This window comes from Myiozetetes cayanensis, unplaced genomic scaffold, assembly GCF_022539395.1.
Source record: "Myiozetetes cayanensis isolate MyiCay16 unplaced genomic scaffold, myiCay2020 scf23, whole genome shotgun sequence".
NCBI lineage: Eukaryota > Metazoa > Chordata > Aves > Passeriformes > Tyrannidae > Myiozetetes > Myiozetetes cayanensis.
In genome coordinates, this window is record NW_026087445.1 from 5,945,165 (window position 1) to 5,968,540 (window position 23,376).

The 23,376-nt window shown below is 53.6% G+C and overlaps 3 protein-coding genes across 3 annotated transcripts in view; all 3 read left to right on the plus strand.

Annotated features, from left to right (window-relative positions):
• Positions 1 to 1,822: 1,822 nt before the first annotated feature.
• PRDM12 (PR/SET domain 12) lies at positions 1,823 to 9,454 on the plus strand. The gene is given in 6 exon segments (XM_050320234.1): positions 1,823 to 2,036; positions 2,830 to 3,020; positions 4,000 to 4,155; positions 8,222 to 8,333; positions 9,073 to 9,105; positions 9,108 to 9,454. Coding segments are annotated over 6 exon segments (1,053 nt in total).
• A 2,130-nt stretch (positions 9,455 to 11,584) lies between these two features.
• On the plus strand, positions 11,585 to 15,923 carry EXOSC2 (exosome component 2). Its single transcript, XM_050320236.1, has 9 exons — positions 11,585 to 11,748; positions 11,831 to 11,932; positions 12,020 to 12,065; positions 12,358 to 12,447; positions 12,735 to 12,800; positions 12,949 to 13,017; positions 13,853 to 14,029; positions 14,171 to 14,299; positions 15,116 to 15,923. Exons 1-9 carry the CDS (start codon positions 11,624 to 11,626, stop codon positions 15,194 to 15,196), a joined length of 885 nt encoding a protein of 294 aa, XP_050176193.1. The 5' UTR covers positions 11,585 to 11,623; the 3' UTR covers positions 15,197 to 15,923.
• Positions 15,924 to 20,984: 5,061 nt separating this feature from the next.
• ABL1 (ABL proto-oncogene 1, non-receptor tyrosine kinase) overlaps positions 20,985 to 23,376 on the plus strand; it is a 78,436-nt gene continuing 76,044 nt past the window's right edge. Inside the window, exons 1-2 of the mRNA XM_050320225.1 lie at positions 20,985 to 21,526; positions 21,633 to 21,949. Coding sequence (XP_050176182.1) covers positions 21,814 to 21,949 — 136 coding nt within the window. The 5' untranslated portion in view covers positions 20,985 to 21,526; positions 21,633 to 21,813. The remainder of the gene's footprint in view (positions 21,527 to 21,632; positions 21,950 to 23,376) is intronic.

A 23,376-nucleotide genomic window follows, 5' to 3' on the forward strand; every position in this document is an offset into this window, starting at 1 on the left:
AAAAAAAAACAAATAAAGCAATCCGAGGACAGGCTTGTCTCGGCGGCCGGAGGGAACCGGTGTTGGGAACCTTTCCACCTGATGCGTTATATTTAGCAAAGCTGGAATATTCAGACGGCTCCTCTAGCCAAAGTCCAGAAAAAAATAAACTTAGTTTTTACGCTTATTAAACCCCAAACCAACCCCTGGCAGGTTGTTAACCTCCCCTTTCTAGGGTAGCGCTGCCTCTCGCCGGGCAGACACACTCAGTAAGCGCAAGTTTGGGTGGGTTCCTGATATTTGCGTTGCTTCTCGAACGCATTAATAGAAATAATTGCAGCTGGGTTGTAGCAACACCATTTCGCCAAGGGCAGAAGCCGCTCCTCAGCTTCATCCTATAAAACACCCACCCAAGGGAGGGGATGGGGGTTTGGGCTGTGTCTGCTCCTGCTCCGGGCACGGTGAGACCTGACGGGGCTTCTCGGGATTCCCGGGCGCAGGAACCGGCCTTTGAGCGCCTGAGGAATTTGGGGGCCTATCTTTCTTCCCCCAGTCCTTTACAGCCCCTCGTCCCCATGAAAATCAAAAGAACAAGGCTAAGGAGAGGGCTCTAAGCTCCGACACAGCAGGACTGGGTTTAAATCCGGGAAAGATTAACCCTTTGCTGAGCCGGCGAAGCTCGGGCCCGGAGGGAGGGGAGCGCTGTATTTGGGGCGACTGCTCTGGTGCCACCTTCCTGGGGATCAGGGGTGCTGACGGAGCTCCCGGGACTTGGCGGGGCGGGGATGGGCGCCGTGTCTGGCCGGGGAATGTCTTCGGGTGCGGGGATGTGGGTGTTGCAGCAGCAGAGCCCCAGAGGTGCTGCAGCTCCCCCCGGGGCCGGGGTCCGGCACTGGGGGGACACGGAAGGACAGGGTTACCACTGCGGGGAGGTGAGGGATCCTCGAGCGGATCCCCGATCCACCCGTGGGCGCAATTCCCATAGGGATGCGGGATTGAGGACCGGCCGGGCTGGAGGTGGCAGCCGGGAGAGCCTGGCCCTGGGGTCAAGCGGGGATCAACCCCGAGAGTGCCTACCCCCCGCTCCGTGCTTGGGGATCCTCCCCGGGGTTTGGGGGCGCAGCGCCGGCTCCTCCCGGGACCGCCGGTACCGGCCCGGGGTGCGGGGGCCAGCGGGGAGCCGCGGCCGGTCGGGACCAGCTGGGGGAGCCTCGGCCCGTTCCCCGGGGCCGTGAGGGCCAAACGCCACCGACCAGCCGGGCCTGTCGGGCTCGGGGCCGCCGATTTCGTTGTGGTGCTCAACGGCCCCAAAGCGCCGCGTTTGAGCCCCAAAACGAGCGCGAGGGCCGGGCAGGGAGCGAGCCCCTGCGGGACCGTGCCCGAGGGTGCGTCCGGTCCGTGGAACACCGGCGAGGGCATTTCTGTCCGTTTCGTTGCTTTTCTGCCGTGCTCGGGTGCAGGTGCCCGGCTTTGGGTTTGCCCGGGCCGGGAGTTGCGGGGGTCGAGCCTGTGCTTGTGTACGTGCGTGTATATGTATATACGTGTGTGTGTTTGTGCGTGGTTGTGTGTATGTGCTCGCCGTGTCCCTCCCTCCCTTCAGCCACCCCACCCCCGGGAGGGGAGGGAAGGAGGGGATGGGAAGGGGGGGGCTCCGACGGCTCGCCTCGCTCCGGCAGCCCCAGTCTCTCCGCCAACGTCAGGGAGGTCATTAATAACCAATTAGGAGGGTCAATGAAGCTCATATATAGCCGGGCGGGAGCCACCGAGCCGCACGGAGCCCAGCCCGCCGCCCACCGCCCGCCGTGCCCGGCCCCGTCGCGTCCGGCCCCGCCGCCTCGCCCCCATGATGGGCTCGGTGCTGCCCGCCGAGGCCCTGGTCCTCAAGCCCGGGCTGAAGCCTCAGGGGCTCTCGCTGGCCGAGGTGATCACCTCCGACATCCTGCACAGCTTCCTCTACGGCCGCTGGAGAAACGTGTTGGGCGAGCAGCTTTTCGAGGAGAAGAGCAGCCCCAAGACCGCCTTCACGGCCGAGGTCCTGGCTCAGTCCTTCTCCGGAGGTGAGTGACCCCCTGCACCCCCCACCCCGGACCCACCCAGGTCCCCCCGGTTTCCCGCCCCGGGCCGGGCTCCCGGTGCCCGGCGGTGGGATGCGGTCCCGGCGCCCCGCTCTCCCCAGGCGTGGGACTGGGGAAAAAGGGCTTTAAATTCATTTGGTTAACTTGGGCTTGACCTGAGAAAGTTCCCACTTAAACCGCGGGCTGGGGGAGCCGGGGGGGCCGGGGCCGCCCCGCATTCAGCCGCCCGGGACAATATCTTTTCTCTCGCCCCGGCATCGCCGGGGCGTCCCGGCTCCCTTTTCCCCCTCTCGGATTTCTGTTCCTCTCTTAATTTACCATGAAGGCTAATTCCATTTCCATTCACGATATGTCAACCATCTCATCTCCCCATTTTGTAAGAGGAATTCCTGGGCCCTTTTAAACAAGCCCTCGCGCCATTCAGGCACAATGTACCGCTACAGCATTCCTAAAGGACTAATGAATTTAGAATTAGCAATTTCTTTCTAGTTGAGTTTAATGAATGCAGATCACTTTAACAGCATGACAAATTGCTGGATGGGCCGAAATAGACACCATTTAACCTCCTTTCCCAGCCCCGCTCCCTCGCCCAGCTCGGGATGCTTTTCCCAGGTACCTCCTCAATGCCCCGGGGGAACCTTGTACCGCTTTGTGGGAGCCCGGTTGGGCGTTTCAAAGGCTCAGCCCCGGGGTCTGGGATGGGGATGGGGAGGGGTCCCCGCCGTCCCTGGTCTCCCCTCCCTGGTCCTTTTCTGAGCCCTCTCCCCCCTCACAGAGGTGCAGAAGCTCTCCAGCCTGGTGCTGCCGTCGGAAGTGATCATCGCCCAGAGCTCCATCCCCGGCGAAGGGCTCGGCATCTTCTCCAAGACCTGGATCAAGGCCGGCACCGAGATGGGGCCGTTCACGGGCAGGGTCATCTCCCCCGAGCATGTGGACCTGTGCAAGAACAACAACCTCATGTGGGAGGTAACGACAGTCCCTGTGCGCGCAGCCCGGACCGGCCCGGGGAGAGGCAGGGCCGGGGTGCTGGGGCTCTGTCCTGTGCTTGTGTGGCACCTGACACCCTCCCCGTGCCTCAGTTTCCTCATTCGTGCAAAGATCTGGGCAGGTGGATTTAGGAAACCCTTCAGGCAGGAGAAGGATGAGGTTTCCTCAGCCCTCAGGGTGCAGCCAGCCTTCAGAGGAGCCCCAAAATTCTGCTGCTGGTGTGCCAAGTAGCCAGATCTCACCCTGCCCTGCCCTGTTGTGGTGGAACACACAACTGGCTGCTGCTCACACTGGGCACCGTGGGCAAAACCAGGTCTGCCCTGTCCCCTGCTTTGTCCCAGACCCAGTGAGATTAATCCCAAGTGAAGCCATGGGATTTGGGGGATCTGAAATGCCAGGACATTGTACATTAATGCCCAGTAAGTAGACAGGGTTTTCTTCCTTTTTTGGGGTTTGTTTCACTCAGACTTGCACTTAATTATTGTTAGTTATTATTACATTTTTTTGCTTAATAGAAACTTGCCTCACCTTTCTTGCCACCCTGCAAAGCATCTTTCCAGGCCTGGCAGGCACCTTCTCCCTCCACCCAGGGATGCTCCCACTCCCACAGGCACTTGCAGGATGCTGGAACAGCTCCTTCCTCTGTGGCTGAGCTGCTGGTGGGGCTCTGCCAAGAAGGGGGATTGGGGCAGGGAGCTGGGTTATCCAGGGGCATAGGGGCTGGTGGGACCAGCCATGCCAGAGCAGAGCAGCCTTTTCAGCCCCACTGCAGATGCACAGCTCGGGATTGTGAGCAGAAAGGGTTCGGATGTCTCCTGGTCATTGACTGGGTCTCAAAGCCAGCACAGCCTTGGGGCTGAGCTTGTCCCTGTCCAGGGGCTTTATCCCAGAGGCAGGAGGTGGAGGGGCTCAGCCCACTGTGGGCTCATCGCTACCAACTGCTCTCTCCCCCTCCCAGGTCTTCAACGAGGACGGCACTGTGCGGTATTTCATCGACGCCAGCCAGGAGGATCATCGCAGCTGGATGACCTACATCAAGTGTGCACGGAACGAGCAGGAGCAGAACCTGGAGGTGGTCCAGATCGGGAACAGCATCTTCTACAAGGCCATCGAGGTAAGTGGGGCCGAAGGGTGACTGGCAGCTGCAGGGGTGGAGGCAGGGTGGAGGGATCCGCCACCCCACAGTCCCTCCCTCACTTGTTTTTCGGGCTGTTGTTGGGGTGTCTGTGGAAGCACAGGGCAGCTTTGCCGTTCCTAGTATCCAGATCCACTGGGAGAGGTGGGCACCACAGGGAGTGGCCATCACATGGGCTTCAGGGAGCAGTAAAGTTCCCTTCCCCTGTCTGTCCCCTTTCATGGGAGTGACCTGTGCTGAGCAGAGAGAGAACAAACACTGCCTGAGCTTGTCTGGGGTGTGAAGTGTGAGAAGAGCTGCAATCCTGGCCCAGGTGGGGATTTGGGCAGGGACGGGGGTTTGGTGCTCTATTGAAAAAATGGGATTTTGTGCAGAATCTGCTTCTCTGTAGCAGGGGAATGTTTTGGGGTTTCTGTGAAACCCAGGTGCTGAGTGCAGGCTGTGCCTGACTCTGCACAGCTTCACTTGGGTGTTGGACTCTGGTTGTGCACAGAGTAGGGAGCCACAGAGCAGGCAGGGAGCAGCTCAGTGCCTCGGGCTTTCCTCAGTGGGGCTGTGGAGAAGGGATTCATCCTGCCTGTCTCCCCTGTGTGCTCCTGTATGAAGTGCTGGCCAGTGCTGGCCTGGCACAGGAGCAGGTACTGGGTCCCAGGTATGGCACAGGCTGGAGGGCACCCACAGCTCCCTGCAGGAGACACTGGGATGGAGGCGGGTGTCTGGCTCCCTGGCATTATTGATGCCATGTGCATACATGTCCCACAGTTCCAGTAGGATGACAGTGAGGACCAGCCCTGCTTGTGTGCAGTGTGCCCATAACCCGACGCTGTTGCAGGTGGAGGAAGGTGGTGGCTCGGGGAGGTGTCCTGGGCAGCATCTTTGGCTTAAAGAGTCACAGGAGAGAACATCTCCCAGTTCATCCCAGACCAGAACTGTAGATTGATCCCCATGTAGTATCGGGTCCAGAGTCTCTCCTGCTCGGGAGCACTCGCAGCTGGGAGGGGTCTCTGCCGGGAAGGAGCGCGAGTGCCCGCTGGCTCTGTGGGCAGCTTCCCGGATCTATTCGAGCTCCTGCACTGGTTTACAGAGGAGCATACACTCAAATGCTCCCCAGCACAGGACCACAGCCCCATCCTGCACTGAGCCAGCAGCAGGGCTGGGTTAGGGGAAGCTGTAGTGCTGTGGGAAGGCAAGGGGGTGGGTAGGGAGAGGAGCAGGTATATTCTCTCCCGCAGTGGGAGAGTTCTGTGTGCCCCTCAGGCTCTGCTGCATTTCCCTGTGCAGTGCTGTGACCAACAGCCCTAAGTGCTTCCCTGCTGCTCTCCCCACGCTGGACACCTCTCCCTAGGCTTCAGCTGCTCTCAGTTTTTAGATCTGATACTCCTGTGGGCAGCTGTGCCTGTTGTGACAGCAGCTTAATTGCTTTTTATTACTGTTCCTAATTATGCAAATGAGTGAAATAATTCCAGGTAGCTGTGGTGTAATTAGGAATACAGCTGTGGTTTTCACACCTTGTGCAGGCATGGGTGACGGGGTGGGTGATCCAATATTTGTGGAGGTGCATGTAGAGGCCCTGTCTAGTCATGGTCCATCTGCAGGTTTGCTCCTGGGGCTGAAGCAGTGAGCACCTGAGCAGGGTGAGTTTAATTCCGTTGGCACAAGCACCAAAACTGAAATTCTGAGAGTGCTGAACCCTGAGTGATGGAGAGGAGAAGGTGGGGATGAGGGCTGCCTGCTGTCATGCTGCAGAGTGCTCCCCAGGCACGGCAGGTATCTGGTGGTGCTCCTGCTGCCACCATGTTGGCATGGATGCCTCTGTGCCAGGAGAAGCAAAAGGGGATGGATGAGAGTGTGATGAGGGGAAGGATGGAATGTGTGAGGATCTGGATCACAGCTGGTCAAGGAATTGCCTTTTTCCTGGGCTCCCCATTCCTGCCTCTGTACACAGACACATGCAGTCCAAAATACATCGCTCATTCAAACCTACTGGAGTTTGTGCACCCAACAAGAGAAGGAAAAATAAGAGAGGATTTTCCTCTACTGTTTCTCTCTCTGCTCATTAATCACATGGAGTCTTTGGCATCCTTGGACTGGAGCAATCCCCCTTGTCACCTACCACACCTCTCCTGGCAACTCCCTCACCTCAAGCCCTGGACTGAGGGTGCAGCATCAGCCTGACACCAGTGGGAACAATCCAGTCCTGGGCAGGATACGCACACACTGACCCAAATTTAGAGCTGCCCTGTTCAGCAGGACAAGTGTCTGTGCATGGGCACTGCCACACTCCTCCTGTCCCCCTGCACAGCCTCCTGCCCATGCCCACGGTGTCCCTTCCCCAGCAGGCACCGTGAGCTGCCCAGTCCCTGCCACTCTGCACCCGCCTCTGCTGCACTGTGGCTCCAGCACAACATCTCTTAAGATGCCTTTCTCGACTATCCACCACAAAATCAGATTTATTTGGTGCCTTTTCTGCTATTTGCCTTTAGTATTTTAATGTGTTTTGCCTGTTCCTGCTCTTACTTGCTAATTAGTTTTTCCCACCCTCATTCTCACCAATACCAAGATGCTGCTGCTGGAAAATAAAGGGAGGGCAGCGAGTTTTGGCCTTTGATCTGAAAGCCATGGCATTCCTGGGGGGCAATTTAAATTGGCTTTGGGGTGTGTGGACATGGGTGCTCACCCACTGCTGGTGTGGGTGTAGCTGCTTCAGTAGAGTAAAACACACATATGCACCCATGCAGAGTGTTTTATCCTTTCAGCAATATTTTTTTTGGCTTGTATTAAAAATAAGTAAATTTCTGTTAAGGGAAAATGACACCAAAAAACAGCACCAATTTGGGATATAAAAGGACATCGGCTTCCACTGCCTTCCAAATTCCTCCTCTGCAGCCCCAGTGAGGTCTTTATGCAGATGGACACTTACAACGTATGCAGTAAAATTCCTGCTGCTTTCAGATGCTTAAAATTTGGCACATTTTTTCAGTGTTTGGGTGATCTAACTTATGACCTGTGTTTCATGTGGATGATACTTCTCTTGGACTACTCCGCGTGTGCAAAACCATCTTCCGAAAGTCAGGACTTTCCCGTTCCTAAATTTGGTTCTCAACACTAGGGACCTGCAAGGGGAAATATGTGTATTTTTTAATGAAGTGATGTTGATGTCAGTGTTGTCTGAAGCCCTGTGAGAGTGTCCACCCTCCCAGCCACATCTGCTGCACGCGGGGAGCCCTGAGTGGCATTTCCTGGCCACTCACCCTGGCAGTGCAGGTAACATAATGGGGGAAGAAGTGCCAGGAAAATGGGAGCATGTGTGATGCAAAACCCCTTCCCTGTCCCTGTGCATCTCCTTGGGCTATTGCAGGCACAGTGCCTTTGGTGTGGGACATAGGCAGCATCTCACACCCAAGTCATGGTCTCCTAGAGCAGCTCTGAGCTCTCTTCTGATCCATTGGCTGGCAAGCTCTTTGCTGATGGAGCTGCATTTCCACCTTCTAAAATCAGCCCTGGCAGGGTCAGGTGGGAGATGCTGCCTGTGCCCTACAGCAGGAGGGTGTTGGTGGCTCTGTCCAGAGCTGAAACATTTTGCTGGAGCCCTGGGCTGTGGCTCTGTGTCACAGCTCTCTGCCTTGGTCTCTGTCACTTGTGCCTTGCTGCAGTTTGTGGCTCCACAAATGGGTTATTTCTCAGTGTGCCATCCTGTCCTCATCTCCCTGAGCTCTCTGAGTCCTGTGCTCCAAAGCCCTCAGCTCTGTCTGTGTGCTCTGTTGCTGCATATTTTCCTGTCACTTTGTTTGTGTCTGCGCCTGGAGGACACCCCACAGCACGTTTGTGCCCGTGGTGGGTGGTGCTGAGCTGTGCCATCACCTCCAGTGCTGCAGCCTGGGCAGGGCTGTGCCTGCCTGGGGGTGCTGGGGACCACTGGCAGGTCCCAGATGGCAGCAGGGTCTCCCAGGAGATGGGGTACCACCAGGGTAGGTCCAGAGGGACCAGCACGAGGATGGGTGTTTATCTCCCCTCCAAACACCCCTGTCTGTGTCTTTCTTTCTAGATGATTCCTCCAGACCAAGAGCTGCTGGTCTGGTATGGGAACTCCCATAATACCTTCCTGGGCATTCCTGGTGTGCCAGGCCTGGAAGAGGAGCAGAAGAAGAACAAACATGGTAGGTAGCATCGGAAACAGCCATGGGTGCATCAATCCTGCCTGTTCACCCTGTGCCCAGCTCCGAGGCCATGGGGTGGGCTTGAGGCCAGGGACATCTTATGCGATATGTTAGATATCCTAGCTCTGCATTTAATGTCCTCACTCTGCATTTAATGGATCTGTCCCCAAATCACCACCTCAGGAGGCTTTTCTCTCCCTGGGTGTTCGCTCTCTGCTTTTCTTGGTGGTTCCCTGAGATGCTCCTCTGCGGGCACAGCAGAGCTCAGGCACTGCTGGGGACCCCGTGTTTGGAGGTGGATCCCATCTGTGCTCTCTGACTGTATTTTCTATATATGAGAGAGGTGGGTAAGAGCCCAAAAGAGCAGAGGGAGAAGCTGGGACCAGTGCAGGGTTTGGACAGCATGGCTGTGGGTTCCTGCCCTCGCCCCCTTCAGCTCTGCTGCGGCCCACGGAGGGGAAAACTGCTCTTTGTGCCCGTCTATTAGGGATTCATTCAGCTCAGCTTGATTGTTCCCCATTATCCAAATCTGAGTGAGTCTATTCCCAGCACTGGCCCCATCCCAAAGTCCCAAGTGCCAGCCTGGACCCCTCTCTGCCTGGTATGGGTGTCCCCACAAGCAGGGAGCCAGTGAGGGGGCACAGGGGGTTATCCAGGGCATCCAGCACCTTGGTGCTTGGGGATGGGGTGATCTGCTGTGCTGTAGGGCATTTGCCTGACCATCCCCTGCCATCCCCAGAGGATTTCCACGCGGTGGAGACGGGGGCCAGCACGACGGGCGCATGCGCTGCGTGATCTGCCACCGCGGCTTCAACTCCCGCAGCAACCTGCGCTCCCACATGCGGATCCACACCCTGGACAAGCCCTTCGTGTGCCGCTTCTGCAACCGCCGCTTCAGCCAGTCCTCCACCCTGCGCAACCACGTCCGCCTGCACACGGGGGAGCGGCCCTACAAGTGCCAGGTGTGCCAAAGTGCCTACTCCCAGCTCGCGGGGCTGCGGGCGCACCAGAAGAGCGCCCGGCACCGGCCCCCCAACGCCTCCCTGCAGGCCCACTCGCCGGCCCTGCCCGTGCCCCACCCTGCCTCCCTGGCCCACCACATCCCCACCATGGTGCTGTGAAGGCCCCGGAGCGGCAGCGGCATTTTTGGACAGCAAGGACTGATGCTGAGACATGCAGTGGACTGGGTGGGGGTTGACCCTTGGCAGAGCTGGCGGGGGCAGAGGCTGCTTTGTGTCTTGGATGGGGTGCTGGGTTGTTTTTGGGGCATGGGTTTGGCAGGTGAGTGGGGGGAACACCCAGCTGTGCAGCTGCACTGTGTGGGATCGTACCCCAGGGTGTAGGGCGGGCTGCTGGTCCCTGGGGTTGGCAGGGGAGAAGGGACACAGTGGGATGTCCTGCGTGGATTTGCCAGTGGGCTGGAGCAGCTGAAAAGCTGGGCCTGAATGAGTCACACCTGGCTTTTACGGATAATTTGGAGGAAAGAAAAATCGTTCTTATCCCTCCTCCTCCTCTGCTCCAGCAAGTGCCCAGCAGACACTTGGAAGGCTGCCACAGCCCTGATGTGGCCACCCCAGTCACGCCTCTTTGTCCCAGGGGTGGCTTTGGCCCTGGTGGCTACTTCCAAGGGACACCTTTCCCTCCTGAGATAGCAAACAGTTGCATTTTCCCCTGCTCAAGCCCCCCTTTGCCTGCCCCACTCCAGCCTCAGTTTGCACTGGGGTTTGTCACCACTCTGAGTGATGCCAGGTAGGCAGAGGGGACACCGTGCCAGCTGGGAATGCCCATCCACAGGCAGGTTTTGAGAGGACCCTGAGCCTTGCCGGGTTTGTTTGTTCCAGCCTTTGGAACAACTCTTCCCCAGCCGTGCGGGAACATTTCGGCTGGAACCGCTACTGCCCTCTGGGGACAGAGAAAACCCATCCCCGGGCCAGCTCTGTCCCCAAGGACAACTCTAAGCGCCCTCTGGAGTCCCACTCTCCGGAAGGAGGGCTGTGTATCATAAAGCTTAAAAGAAGGTATTCTAATATTAATTATAAGTCTAAGATGTATAAAGTTCTCACAAGCCGTGTTTTACTTCCAGAAAAAGAAAACAAAAAAACAAACAACCGTCACTTTAACTCTGTAAATATTTATGTAAACATTATTTACAAAACTTTGATATTATATATTATTTGATTGTTTATGTACACAGTGTAAATACATTTGTACTTCTCTCTTGTACTCTAAATAAAAATTACTTGGGACATTTATCATTTAGAAGAGGGATAGCATGGAGAGCTTTATTTTGTTATGTGCCAGGGGAAGGATGTGGTGGTTGGGATGAGTGAAGGTCTTAACTAACAGAATAATCGGTGAGTGAGATGTGGCATTGTCTTTTGGACCAGGGAGTGCAGGTGGGAGGAGGAAAAACGAGTTTTTTGGCTAAAGAAGCCCTTTTTGAGGTCTGGAAGAAGTGGTGAGTGCTGGAGGGGGTGGTGATTGGTCCAGTTCCACCCTGCCAGTCCCTATTTGAACAGTCCCTATTTGAAGCCACAGCTGTTGACATCCTTTGATACCTTCCAAGAATTAATGCCCGTGTTTCAGCTGCGATGGGACACAGGTGCAGGTCTTGCTGGAAGGTTTGTTTTGGATCCTGAAAATGCAACTGATTTGCTGATGGTCATCGCTGAGCTGCTTTTCTCTGGGTATTTCCTCAGCAGCTCCAAGGGCCGGACTGGTGCTTTGAATTAAACGGATTAAATTTTTCCACAGACGTATCACATCCCGCCGGCACAGCTCTGCCAAGGGAAGGGGGCAATCCCGAGCCCCTCGGGGGTGTTTAAGCGAAGCCTGAGCCAGCTCGGGAGAGGATTAGGGGGTGTCTTCAGATAAACACGGGGGGCACTCCGTGAGCACGGGCACCCCAAAACCGGGGGAGCTGCTCCCTCCGGGGCGAGCGCACCCTTGGCTGCAGCCCAAGCCGGGGCGCTGGGGCCCGGTGAGCCCCGCGGGAAGGTCTGAGGGATCCCGGAGCCCCCCGGTTCGCCCGGCGGGTTTTTGGGGTGCCGGTCACTGCCAGGGGAACGAGGCGCCCTGCCCTCACTAAACATGGCCGCGCTGCCCCTTGCGTTCCAACGGGGCGAAGCCCTCGAGTCCCTTTGCTGCCAGTAACAAATATGGATGCCTAGAGCCCTCCCCCCCGCCGCCCTCACTCAAGATGGCGGCGCCCGCGCCTCAGGCGTGTTCTCGCCCGCAGCCAACATGGCGGGCGGAAGCCGCGCTGTGGCGGGATCAAGCCCGCGCCCAAGATGGCGGCGGTCACCATGAGGCTGCCGCAGGTCCGCGGGCCCCTGGGGGCGAGCGCGCCCCGCGGCGCCGAGAAGCACCTGGTGGCACCGGGGGACACCATCACCACGGACACGGGATACATGAGGTGCGGGCAGCGGCGCGGGGGGGGCGGCGGCGGCGCTGCGCGGCTTCGGGCGGTCCCCAGGTAGCCGCACTTCTCTCCGCAGGGGCCACGGCACGTATGTGGAGGACGACAAGCTCATCGCCTCGGTGGCCGGCGTGGTGGAGAGGGTGAACAAGCTGGTGTGTGTGAGGGCGCTGAAGGCCAGGTGAGGGTGGCGGTGGCAGGGGAGGGCCGGCGGCTGGGCCTCGCTCGGCTGAGGTGTGTGACGGCCGCTCCCCGTCCCGCTCCACAGGTACAACGGCGAGGTCGGCGACATCGTGGTCGGCAGGATTACGGAGGTAAAGCCCCGTTTTTCCCGCGGTGCTGATGTCAGGGTTTGGAGATGTACTCGTTTACAGTGGGGTGGCCGCTGACCGGGGTGGCTCAATCCAACCTGGAGCACTTCCCAGGATCCTAAAACACTGATACACATCAGTGTCCCTGCACAGGGCACTGGGAGCCACAGGTTTTAACCGGGATGAGGTTGGAAAAACCAGCAGGGCTGTCCCCTCCTCTGGGCTTGGTGGGCTGCAGCTCCTGTTCAATTTTTGGGTGTGCAGGAGCATGTTTGGTTTTTTTTTCCCTGCTCAGGTTCAGCAGAAGCGATGGAAAGTGGAAACGAATTCCAGGCTGGATTCAGTGCTGTTGCTGTCGTCTATAAATTTACCCGGTGGGGAACTGGTGAGTGTAGCTGAGGCAGAGCAGTGCCGGAGCCCTGCTGGCTGCTGCTTCCATGGCAGGAGCACTGGGAAGCTCTGGAGCCCTTCCCACAGTTAGCACGAGCACAGCTCTGAGATCTCTAACTCTTCATGTTATAATGCCTCAGTGACCTAAAGGTTTGCTGTTCTGCCTGGCTTCCCTTTGGTGACCAGAGTGTTCTACATGGCATCCCAAGCCCCCCCACAGTGAGGTATTAATGGATGTTTTCTTGTTCTGGGCCACACATAACTTTCCTTGTGTTGTTTCAGAGGAGAAGGTCAGCAGAAGATGAGCTTGCCATGAGGGATTACCTGCAGGAAGGGGACCTCATCAGTGTATCCTTCTGCTGGCTCCCATTGCCAGAAGAGCCAAGAGCGTGGGGAGAACAGCCAGAGCTCAGCTGGCCTGGCTGGAGGTGACAGCTGTGCTGGGGTGGCACTGGGCAACCTTGGGAACTTTGTTTTCCTTAAGTGGTACTGACAGGCAGAGGTCCAGTCTATATTTTCTGATGGGGCTGTGTCACTGCACACCCGGAGCCTGAAATACGGGAAGGTAAGTTGTTCCAAAGCCCCTGATCTTGGCCTAATTCTGCGCCAGCTGACTTGTATGAGCCCTTTTTCCAAAAAAAGAGCTCTGGAATAGAGCAGGACGTCGTTATAACTGATTCCTGCAGGATAGGAAGAACCTCAGCTCCTGTGTGGGAGCACCAAGTAGAGTTTTCCCAAAGCAGACAAGGTGTCCTTGAGTTGCCCTCTGAGCCACTGCTCTCCCTGTCCACAATTCCAGCTTGCCAGTCCTGTTTCCCCCGCTAGCCATTGGGAATTAAATCCTGGGGAGAAATCTCGCTCTTCTTCTGCAGGCCATTGCCCCTGTAACTTGTTTCTCTCCCCAGGGCTCTATTTCAGGCTTTACACAGTTGGCATTTATCTCTGGTTTTGTGCATTGAAAGAAGCCAAGGGGCCATCGGAGCGTAGGCTGCAGCTTGGGATTACCAGACCAAGGGTATTAGCACTTAAAAGATGAAAGGGAAGTGTGGTTATTGCACAAAGGGTGAAGGACAGTGATTGGATTAAGAGGGAGAGGGTTCTGCTAAATTGGGCCTCTCACTCCTCGTTTTTCTGCAGGGCTGGTTGATGTGTAGTTGCGATCAAGATATTATTAACATTTGTGCTAAGCACTTAGAGTATTCTTCATCTTCAAAGGACTGCACAGGCATTAGCTAATCCCCCCAGCACTCCCAGAGGCAGGCAGGTTTTACATTCGCTGTTTCACAGGAAAAGGTGTTAAAATGGAGTGGTGCCTAGGCTGGGAATGGAGTGAGTGTGGGTGACTTCATGTTGTCTGTGGTGGCTCGTGTCTCTCACACTGAGTCTCATCTCCTCTCCAGCTTGCCCAGGGTGTGCTGGTTCAGGTCTCTCCCTCCCTGGTGAAACGCCAGAAGACTCACTTCCATGACCTGCCCTGCGGTGCTTCCGTGATCCTTGGCAACAACGGCTTCATCTGGATCTACCCAACCGCGGAGCAGAAGGAGGAAGAGGCCGGGGGCTTCACCACCAACTTGGAGGTGAGGGCTCAGGGAAGGTGAACCTTCTCCTGCCAATGGTTTTTATTCAGGATTTGGTATTAGGTTCACTGCAAGCCTTTCTTACAGTCAGCCTGCATTATTTCCCTGTGCATTCATCCCTTTCCCTCTGTCCCTCCTCAGCCGGTTCCCTTGTCTGACCGGGAGGTGATCTCACGGCTCCGGAACTGCATCGTGGCTCTGGTTACTCACAAGATGATGCTCTTTGACACCAGCATCCTGTACTGCTATGAAGCATCCCTTCCTCATCAGGTACAGAAACCAGAGGGGTTTGTTCCACAGTGGGTGAGGGAACAGAAAGGCTGCACCGGTTGCTGCTGAAGTCAGTAATTTAAGTGGTGGGCGCTTCCTTTTGGCTTTCCAAAGCATCCTGTGGTAAGTGACAATACAAACTCCCCCGCTGCGTAGCAGAAGTTGCCTTGCACAATTTCAGAGATAGTTTTTGAAAGGTTCTGCCTCTGGCAATGTCCAACTATTCCAAGAGAGGAATAAGTCCATTTTTCAGTAGATGTTGTGTATCCCTCACTGGGATTTTGGGTCCCCTGTGATTGCTGTGAAAACACTGTTAAATTTGGGATGGTTCTTCAAGAACCAGTGAAAAAACAAGTGTCATGTATTCTACAGAGAGGTCTTGTGTCTGTATCCACAGACTGTACAGCTTTTCACTGTGATTTCTGCCAGCACAATGACAGGGAATTCTCTTCCCATAAATTAATGGGATCTGAATTGTCATCTGCTTTCATTCCCAATGCCAGCCTCTCAGCTACATGGGATGTTGTTTTGAAGTATACTTCTGTTTAAGTCATCTCTCCCCTTCCCAAATACTGGTGCGTGTCCATCAGGAGAGATGGAAGAGTTGTCAGTAGCATCTCCTTTAATTTCCTCTGGTCTCTGTAAGAATTGTTAATTCTGGCCAAGTTGACTCTGGATTGGACCCTCTGCCATAGGTCTTATTTCACCACAATCCTCTGAGCTCCCTTGCTGTTTGTCAGGGACATTTGTCCCCACAGAGTGTGCAAAAATAGTAATTGCTTTCTGGTGCCAATGTTGCTCTTGTTTCTGCTGCAGATCAAGGACATTCTCAAACCAGAGGTGATGGAGGAGATCATTCTGGAAGCTCGACAGAGGTTGCTGGATTTGGAGGGATAGGGCACATGGCCAGAAGCAGTCATTTGAAATCCCAGCATGGCAGCTTTTGATTCTCAGTATTATATATTCTTTTCAGTGTTCCAGTCCCCAGCATTCATTCCACACTTCAGAAATCACCAAAATTCCTCATTCCCAGGATATCTCCTGAGTCCTTTTAGTACAATAGGACAAAGTAGTACTTAAGTCCAATAGCCTTTTAGTGCAGCAGCCTGAAAAATTGATATCTGACCTTTATAAAGATGCAGATGCAACTGGGACATGTCTCCTTGCACCTGTTGCTGTGTCTAGTGCCCCATAAATTTGTGCAGAATGGGAGAGGAAGGGATGTGTTTTGTGATGTTTCTCTCTGCCCAGAGGATGGTTTGGATTTTAATTTACCGTAACACAGATCTGCCAGTCTGTCCTCTGACAGAGCCCTCGTTTTTAAGGCTCTGTCAGAGGCTGTAGATCCAGGCAGATGTGTTTTAGAGAACAGGAGTATCCACACCCTTGCTAACCACAATTTGAGTCTGGCTGTTCATGGCTTTTTCTCAGGGTTATGAGAGGGGATGTGACTGTTGCTGTCCACATGAGCCAGGAGCCATGGACAAGCTGTGTCCTAGTTTGTGTACATCCTGCTGGTCTCTTATTTTTTTTATGCCTGACGTGGTGAGCTCCTCTTCTGAGGAGGCACCAGAATTGTTTTGTATTAAATATTTTACATTTCAATAAATTTTTTTGAAACAAATCAGTCCTTCAGCAGTGTGTGCATTAGCTTGTTTTTCTCCAGAATTAATTGGGTCTAGATTGAGAGCTATGGTTGGCTCAAGTTTCCTTGTGCCAGGACACTTGGAAGGGTTGCAATGTCCTGTTTCTTCCCTTTAACTCTTCATCCCATTCAAGCAGGACTTGACCTTCCTCTTCAGCCCATCTTCTGTGCAGGGCTCCTCTGTAAGGATTGCCTGGACTTGTTCACAGTGGCTCTCCTGGTATTGCCTCCCTGCAGGATTCCATGGAGAGGTGAGTCATGAGGTCACTGGGGGATGGCAGGGAGCCCAGTAGGACACTGGTGCTTAGAGGTGGGCAAGGCAGTCAGTCACCTCCTCTGTGCAGAAGGGATGTGATGCTTTCCTTGGAGCATCCTCTCAGCTCTCTGGTGCTGTATTAGAGCTGTTGTGTTAAATATGGGTGGAATCTATTTGTATTGCAAATGCATACTTGCACCACCACAGCACTGTAATTCTTAGAAAGGGTGATAAAAAAACCATCTGCCCTAATTGTTCCTGAATCCAATTGTAACGTTGCAGATTCTCAGACTTCCCTCGGGCAAAATTCTTCGCTCAGTCTTTTCTTGGGAACTGGAAATTCCCTTCATTGTTGCTCCTGCAGTGCCGGCTGCTCTCCCTGTGGTCCCGAGCAGGCACTAGATGGCACCTTTGGATCGCGTTTGTGGCACTTCCCTTCCCAGCTCCGCCTCACTGCCCTGCCAAACAGCAGGGCCTGGACGGCTGCCACCAGCACTGCTGCCCAAATCCTACAGCATAATGGGGCTCAGTGGCTGAGGACAAGCAAGGACATGGCTAATCCGTTCTGCTGCTGCACAGCTCCAACTTCTGCCCGTGCTGCCTCTGTAAAACAGCACTCAGCTTCTTGGGGGTATCGCTGGAATGCTCCACACAAGAGCTGCGAATTGTTCTTTTTCAGTTTTACGAGGATTCCTTAGTAAGTGCTGCAACAATCACATCCAGGAGATGACTTGGGAAGTTTGAAAAACAAAGCTGGATGCCTGTGCATGAGGCTGCTGGTAGCCATGTTACCCACATCTGTGTGGACAAGAATGGTTCAAAAAGGCTAAAAAAGCTTGAGCGGCCTCTGCATCTTTCAATGATGAAATTATCTCCTTTTTTTTCCCCACCCAGTTGCTGTAGTTTAGCAGCTGTTTTTCTTATTAACACATGGGGAGGTTCAGGTATTTCTGCTGTGAGGGTTCTAGGTGTAAGCAGGTTGTGGATACACAAGCAATGTGATGCTTAATGTGCGTTGCTGAAGGCTGATGGAGAGGGCTGTAGTTAATCCAGTAAATCTCTTTGCATCTCTGCCACTTAAATTGAAACAACTCTGTGTCAGTTAAAGGACAAAGGGGTGAAGAGACTGTACTTCATTACCACCTAGAGAGATTTGATACCTGGAAACGGTTCTGCTGAACAGGTACATGAATACAAAATGCTCCTCTGTCCTCAAGCAACCTCTCTGCAGGCATCTAAAGGGCAGAAAGGGGCTGGAAGGGGTTATGATACTTTTGAAAGTGCTGCTGGTGATGTGGTGGACACTGTGCTCTGGAGGTGGTTCATTTAGGGGTGGATTATGCTCATGTGGGATCAAGGTGCAAGCTGTCTGACCTGCAAGGTGAGACAGTGCCAGCTTCTCATACACTGATCCTGGGAACAGGGTGCTGGTGTCCGTGTCAGGCTGCGTGGGCAGCACAGCTGAGTTGTTCTGGTACTTTTGTTTTTATGCCTAAGAAGACCACCAGCTGGTGAGGTTTGGTTATGGATCTTTCCTGATGGGGGTGGAACTGAAGGTCTCAGAATTTTCCCCCATGACTTTGAGGGGTAATTACTGATCCTTCCAAACTCAGCCGAGTGCTGTGCCAAGGCCAGACCTAAATTCTTCAAGGCTTCAGCAAGGTCACTGCTGGCAGTCCCTGCAACCCCCTCCAGCCCAGCTTTGCAAGCCAGCAGGTAACAAGAAGCCAGCAACAGCAGTGTCCTCTTGAATTCTTGAAATAGTCTGTGAGATTTTGCTGGGCAACTTCTAAGCAGGGAGGGTGAAAAGGAGGAAACTACGGCTTCTCTGGTTTAAGAAAGAAGCAGTTGAAAGCAGGGTGGGAAAAACCTACTAAGGGTTCATTTTCGTATGGGGAACTAAAATGCCCATGGAGGCTTTAAAACAGATCAACCTGGTTTCTTTGGTCACCAGTGTCTGACAGGCGTGGAGCCTGTAAACCAACCATAGCACCTGCCTGTGCTGCTTCCTCCAGGGTTAAATACACGGTGCAGACGTGCTCAAAAGTGGAGTTACCAACTGGTTCTCTTGCGAGTGAGTGCTGCCTGCGGGAAGGACAACACAGCATCGCCTGTCTGCAGGAATAATTTTCTTGTTTCTTGGTGCCCAGCGCTTAATTCATGTTCTAATATGAAGCATGGCAACCCCTCCCTTCTACTCCAAGGAATAACCACTGGGATTTTGAATTTGTGCTAATGGGTTATTAATCCAATTACTGCTTCTTACTGTGTTACTTCTGTGTGATCCGCGTGCAGTTTTGCTGTTCAGCTGAGGTGAACGGTATAAATACAAAGCTTTGAGCAGACCCGAGAAGAGACTGAAACCCCACTGAGATTAGAGGCATCTTGAAATGATTGTCTGGGGTTCCTGAGGACTGCTAATTAATATGCTAAGTTTTATTATTTGGTGAAGAGGTTGAAGCTTTTAAGATATTGTTATGGAGGAAACGTCTCTGCAGCTGTCGGGTGTAAGAACCCACACTTAATGAAAGGTAAACAGAAAAAGTACTGAAATACCTCTTATGAAAGGATAAATCCATAGGATGTACTCAGGCTTGATTGAAAGAAACAGTCTGTAGCATTTTTCATTTATTTTGCATTCACACAATCTTTCTGTCTCTGTCTTCTCTCACATTTTCTGAATCCGTGGGGCGACTTCCAAGTTTGTTAACATGAGACAATCATGTTCACAAAAACTGGCAGCAGGGTAGGGGACAAAAAACGTAATACCCTTCAGGAAGGAAAAGAAGGCAGGTATCTTGCTATGACATTTGGGAGTGACCAGCTGGCCCATCTGCCTGTGTATAGTCCCAGATTAACTACAGCACTGCTTGGGGAAATGGGAAATGCTTTTGGAGAAATTAATGGTTGTCTTCTGGAGTTCACTCTGCTTCAGTCCTGCCATGGCAGGAGATGTTATCCAGAGTGCTCCAGTCAGACCCAGAAGGGAATAACTTTTTCAGTGAATGGTTGGTATTGGGTTTTGCTGCTCAGCCCATGTTGACAGACAGCTTTGTTTCCTCACTTTCCTTTCAATCCATGGGAGCTGAGCAGAGGGTCACATCACCCCGGTGAGAAGCTGATCTCCATTACTGAGATAAACCTGGAGAAATTCTGCTGAGTTCAAGAGATGTGACCCTGGATTTGTCTCAGCACGATGTGCCAGAATTATTCTCTCCTGTGTGTGTGCAGCACAAACAGCCTCAGTACCTGCAATTTGAGCTGCTGATGGAGAAATCCAACAGGAATGGTTTGGGATCAGTCTTCTGCCTAAGAATTAGTGATGTAGAAGCAGACAGGCACAGCAGTGGTGGAGGATCCTGTAGGGCCATATGAAGTGCTACATTTTGGATGCTATTGTGAGGAGATGAAAAATACATGCCTGCCAGGGACCTTGAATACGGTGTAGGAGACAAGGAGTGTGTTTGGATTTGTCACAAGGGAGGAGTCAGTATAAACAAGCTGCTCTGTGTCCAGATGGTTACCCTGAGCAGGAGGCTACAGCACAGAATTGCAATTGTGTGTTCTTCTGTTGTCGGGTGGGAGCAACCACAGACCTTTGACCGAAGCACCCTGACCTCAAGCTGCTGCTTCAACCCTCTTCTATTCCCAAGGTGAATTGGAGAATGTACGAGAAACTAAATATCTTCAGCAACATTGCCCTTTAGCTCCAGGGAACACTCACGCTGCACATCCAAGGGCACCCCAGTGCAGGCTGAAAAAATGTGGGGGTTTAACTCCATGTTGGTACTAAATGGTGCACAAAATACATGTTTTACTGCCACATTCATATGGCCTCTATGGCTGGTTTTGGTATCGAGATGTACATATGCTCTGACAGCACTAATAAAGAAGCTCACCTCACCCTTCCCTTCACCCTCCCCCCCTTCTCACAGACCCCCAGTCCTGCTTGGTCCCTCATTCCCCTCAGGGTTTTGTCCAAAGAATCAGAGAGTTGTTAATTGTTGGAAGGGGCCTCTGGAGATCATCCAGTCCAAACCCCCTGCCCAGGCAGGGTCACATGGAGCAGGTGACACAGGAATGCATCCAGGTGGGTTTGGAATGTTACTGGAGAGGAAGACTCCGCAACCTTCCTGGGCACCTGTTCCAGTACTCTATAGAAAGAAGTTCTTCCTTATGTTGAGGTGAAACTCCTTGTGTTTTAGTTTATGGCCACTGCTCCTTGTCCTGTCGCTGGACACTGCTGGAAAGAGTCTGGCACCATTTTCTTGGATGAGGACAATTAATGAGATTCCCCTCTCAGTCTTCTCTTCTCCAGACTAAGCAGGCCCGTCTCCGCAGCCTTCTCCTCTTCGGAGGGATGTTCCAGACCCCTCCTCATCTGTGCGGCCTCCGTTGGACCCGTTCCAGCCGCCCCTTGCCCTGAGGACCCAGAACCGGGCACGACACCCCAGGGCCGAGCACAGGGGAGACCAAACCCCCTCCTTGCCCTGCCGGCCCCCTCCTCAGGGGCTCTTCCCCGGGCAGCCCCCTCGCTGCCCCGCGGCCCCAGGCTCGGGGCCGGCGCCGGGATCGGGCGCTGCCGGGCGGGAGGCGGGGGCGGCGGAGGAGGAGGGGCCGGAAGGGGATGTGACCGCCCGCCCGCCGGCCCGGGGGTTCCGGGATCTCCCTCACCGCCTCCGCCGCCCCCGCCAGCCCCGCCGTTCCCCCGCGCCCCGCCATCCCCTGCCGGGGCCACCCGCGGCCCCTCGCCCCGCTCCTCCTCCCGCCCGGCCCCGCTGCCGCCGCCCGGCCCGCCCGGGGATGCGGCCGGCGCGGTCCCCCCCGCCTGCCCTCGCCCGGCCGCTGGGCAGGACCCGGCCTCCCGGAGCTGCCCGGCCCGGCTCCGCCTGAGGCAGCGGGCACGGGGCGCCCCAGCGCTGCTCCTTCGCCGCCATGGCCCCGAGGTAGCGGCGGTGGAAGGAGTCGAAACCGAGGAGCCCCCAGTCCCGTTCCCGCACCCCCAGGAGCCCGCCCAGAGCTGCTGCTGCTGCTGCTTCGCCCGGAGAGCTGACATGGTTCCAGCGCACCTGACCCTGCTGGACTCCGGCGGTGCTTGAAGCCGAACCCCGCGTGGCACGCTGGCCCTTCGCTAACTCAATGCTATGCAAAAGAAAAGGAGGAGAAAGAAAAAAAAAAAAAAAAGGAAACCTTGACACCGGTTGCGGTGGGAATGGCTGTTTCCTGCCCTGGGTGACCCTGAGTGTGGTTTCTTGCTTGTGAGATGAACTAATTCGCCTTGTTTTACCCGGTGGAGGACACGCCGCATATGGCAGCCTAAACTTTGGTAATGCTTGGTCGTTGCTGAGCAGTTGGAACTTTTACTTGTTTGTTTCATTTTGTTGTTTTTTTTTTTCATAAAGTCACCTAAGGAGCCTTGTTGCTTTCTTCAGGAGCATTGGAGGAATCTGTCTTAATTCTTCGCCTCAAGTGACTTTATCCCACCGTGAGTGCAGCCAACGCACCCACCTAAACACGTTCTCCCTCAAAGCTCCTTCCCAGCCTGGAAGATCAGGGATCACGGACTTCTTCGAAAAACTTCTCGTCCTGGGAAAGGCTGCCCATAGTTACTTTATGGGGCAGCAGCCTGGAAAAGTTCTTGGGGACCAAAGGAGGCCAAGTCTGCCTGCCCTGCACTTTATCAAAGGAGCAGGGAAGAAGGAGTCATCGAGGCATGGGGGCCCACACTGTAACGTCTTCGTCGAACATGGTGAGAGGTTTCTACTGGTATTCGCTTTAATTTTGATTTGCTGAGCTAGGTACAATATGGATTTATTCAAGGGCACGGAGCAGATACAGACATGTACTCTATGACAGTCTTATTTTCTCTCCCTTGCTGCTTAATGCACATCTTCTGTGATTGTTTATTAAGAAAATACCTGAGTCAGGTTGCTTGAAATCTGAGGAGAGGTTGTACAGCTAAAGGTGAAATACAAGGAAGTAACTTTAACATTGTACAAGTTTTTCATTTCTGCCCTCTGGTTCAGTTTGGGAAAATGGTTGTTTGATGCTTTTTGAGTTGTTTGGGTCACAGTATTGAGCAACTAACCACAGCTGATGGTGATACTGTGGTCAGCGACAAGTGTTCTTTAATTACCTTTACGAAGGGGACTCTGCTACTTTGGAAAAAACCCATCTTATTTTGGAAAGTTTGTGAATTTGCTCTTGTTAATTTGCTTAGTGCATTTACAGCACTTTTGTTTAGTGGTTTCTCATAGCTGCTTAAACCTTCATCTTGTGCTGTGATGGATTGAAGTGCTAGAGGCCAAATGTGGCCAAGTTTGAGGTACAGCAACACTGTCACTTGCTGGTCTTCTGCAAAGTAAGAGGGGACTCGAGAATCTCAGGAAAGAAGCCAGATGAAAAGCTCAGTAGGACTCAGAGGTAGGTTTAGTGACTGCTTCAAAAGTTGCTTTTTTTTAAAAAAAAAGACCAAAGAAATTGTAAACTGAAGGCATCTCTACAGAAGTGAGGAGCATTGTTTCACTGAAACTTTTTGGAGTAATCCTTGCTTTTGCACAACACTTTTTTTAATTCTAATGTTCTTTGAGATGACACACTTCTGGCTGCTGTCTTTGGCTGGAGAATGGGATTTTGACCAAGTTTCTGCAACAGTTTTGTCCTGCAGAGGAAGTTTATCTGTGAACAAAACAAAACTACGTCCGTGATCTTCATATAACTAAAACCTGAAATATTTGCTGTGTCTGATCTAGTTAGTGGGAAAGTTTTGATTTGTTTTTATTTTCAGCTGGGCTTTGCTTTCAAACTTTCTCTCATTCTGTGTGTGTTTCTAGAAGGGCCCAAGAAATCCTTTGCAGTGCTCAGACAGGGATCCCATGTAGGTACTGCTGTGCTGAAATACTGGTTTGAGTTACCTGAGTGTTGTTTCTTTTCATTTTCGTGCAATATTTGTGCATTGAAGGAAACTGAAGGGAATTAAGGGAAGGTTAGAGAGGGTAGGATGTTAAACCTGCTGCTGGGTTTTTCCATGCTCTCAGTCCTGTGATATACCCTCTCCTCCTCCACCCCCAGTTTGGTTCCTGCTTTTACTACTTTGGACAGAGTTTCAAGGTCAGGTGAGATACAGCCAGAGCACTAACTGCAAGCACTACAATATTCTAACTACCTTTGGTGTTT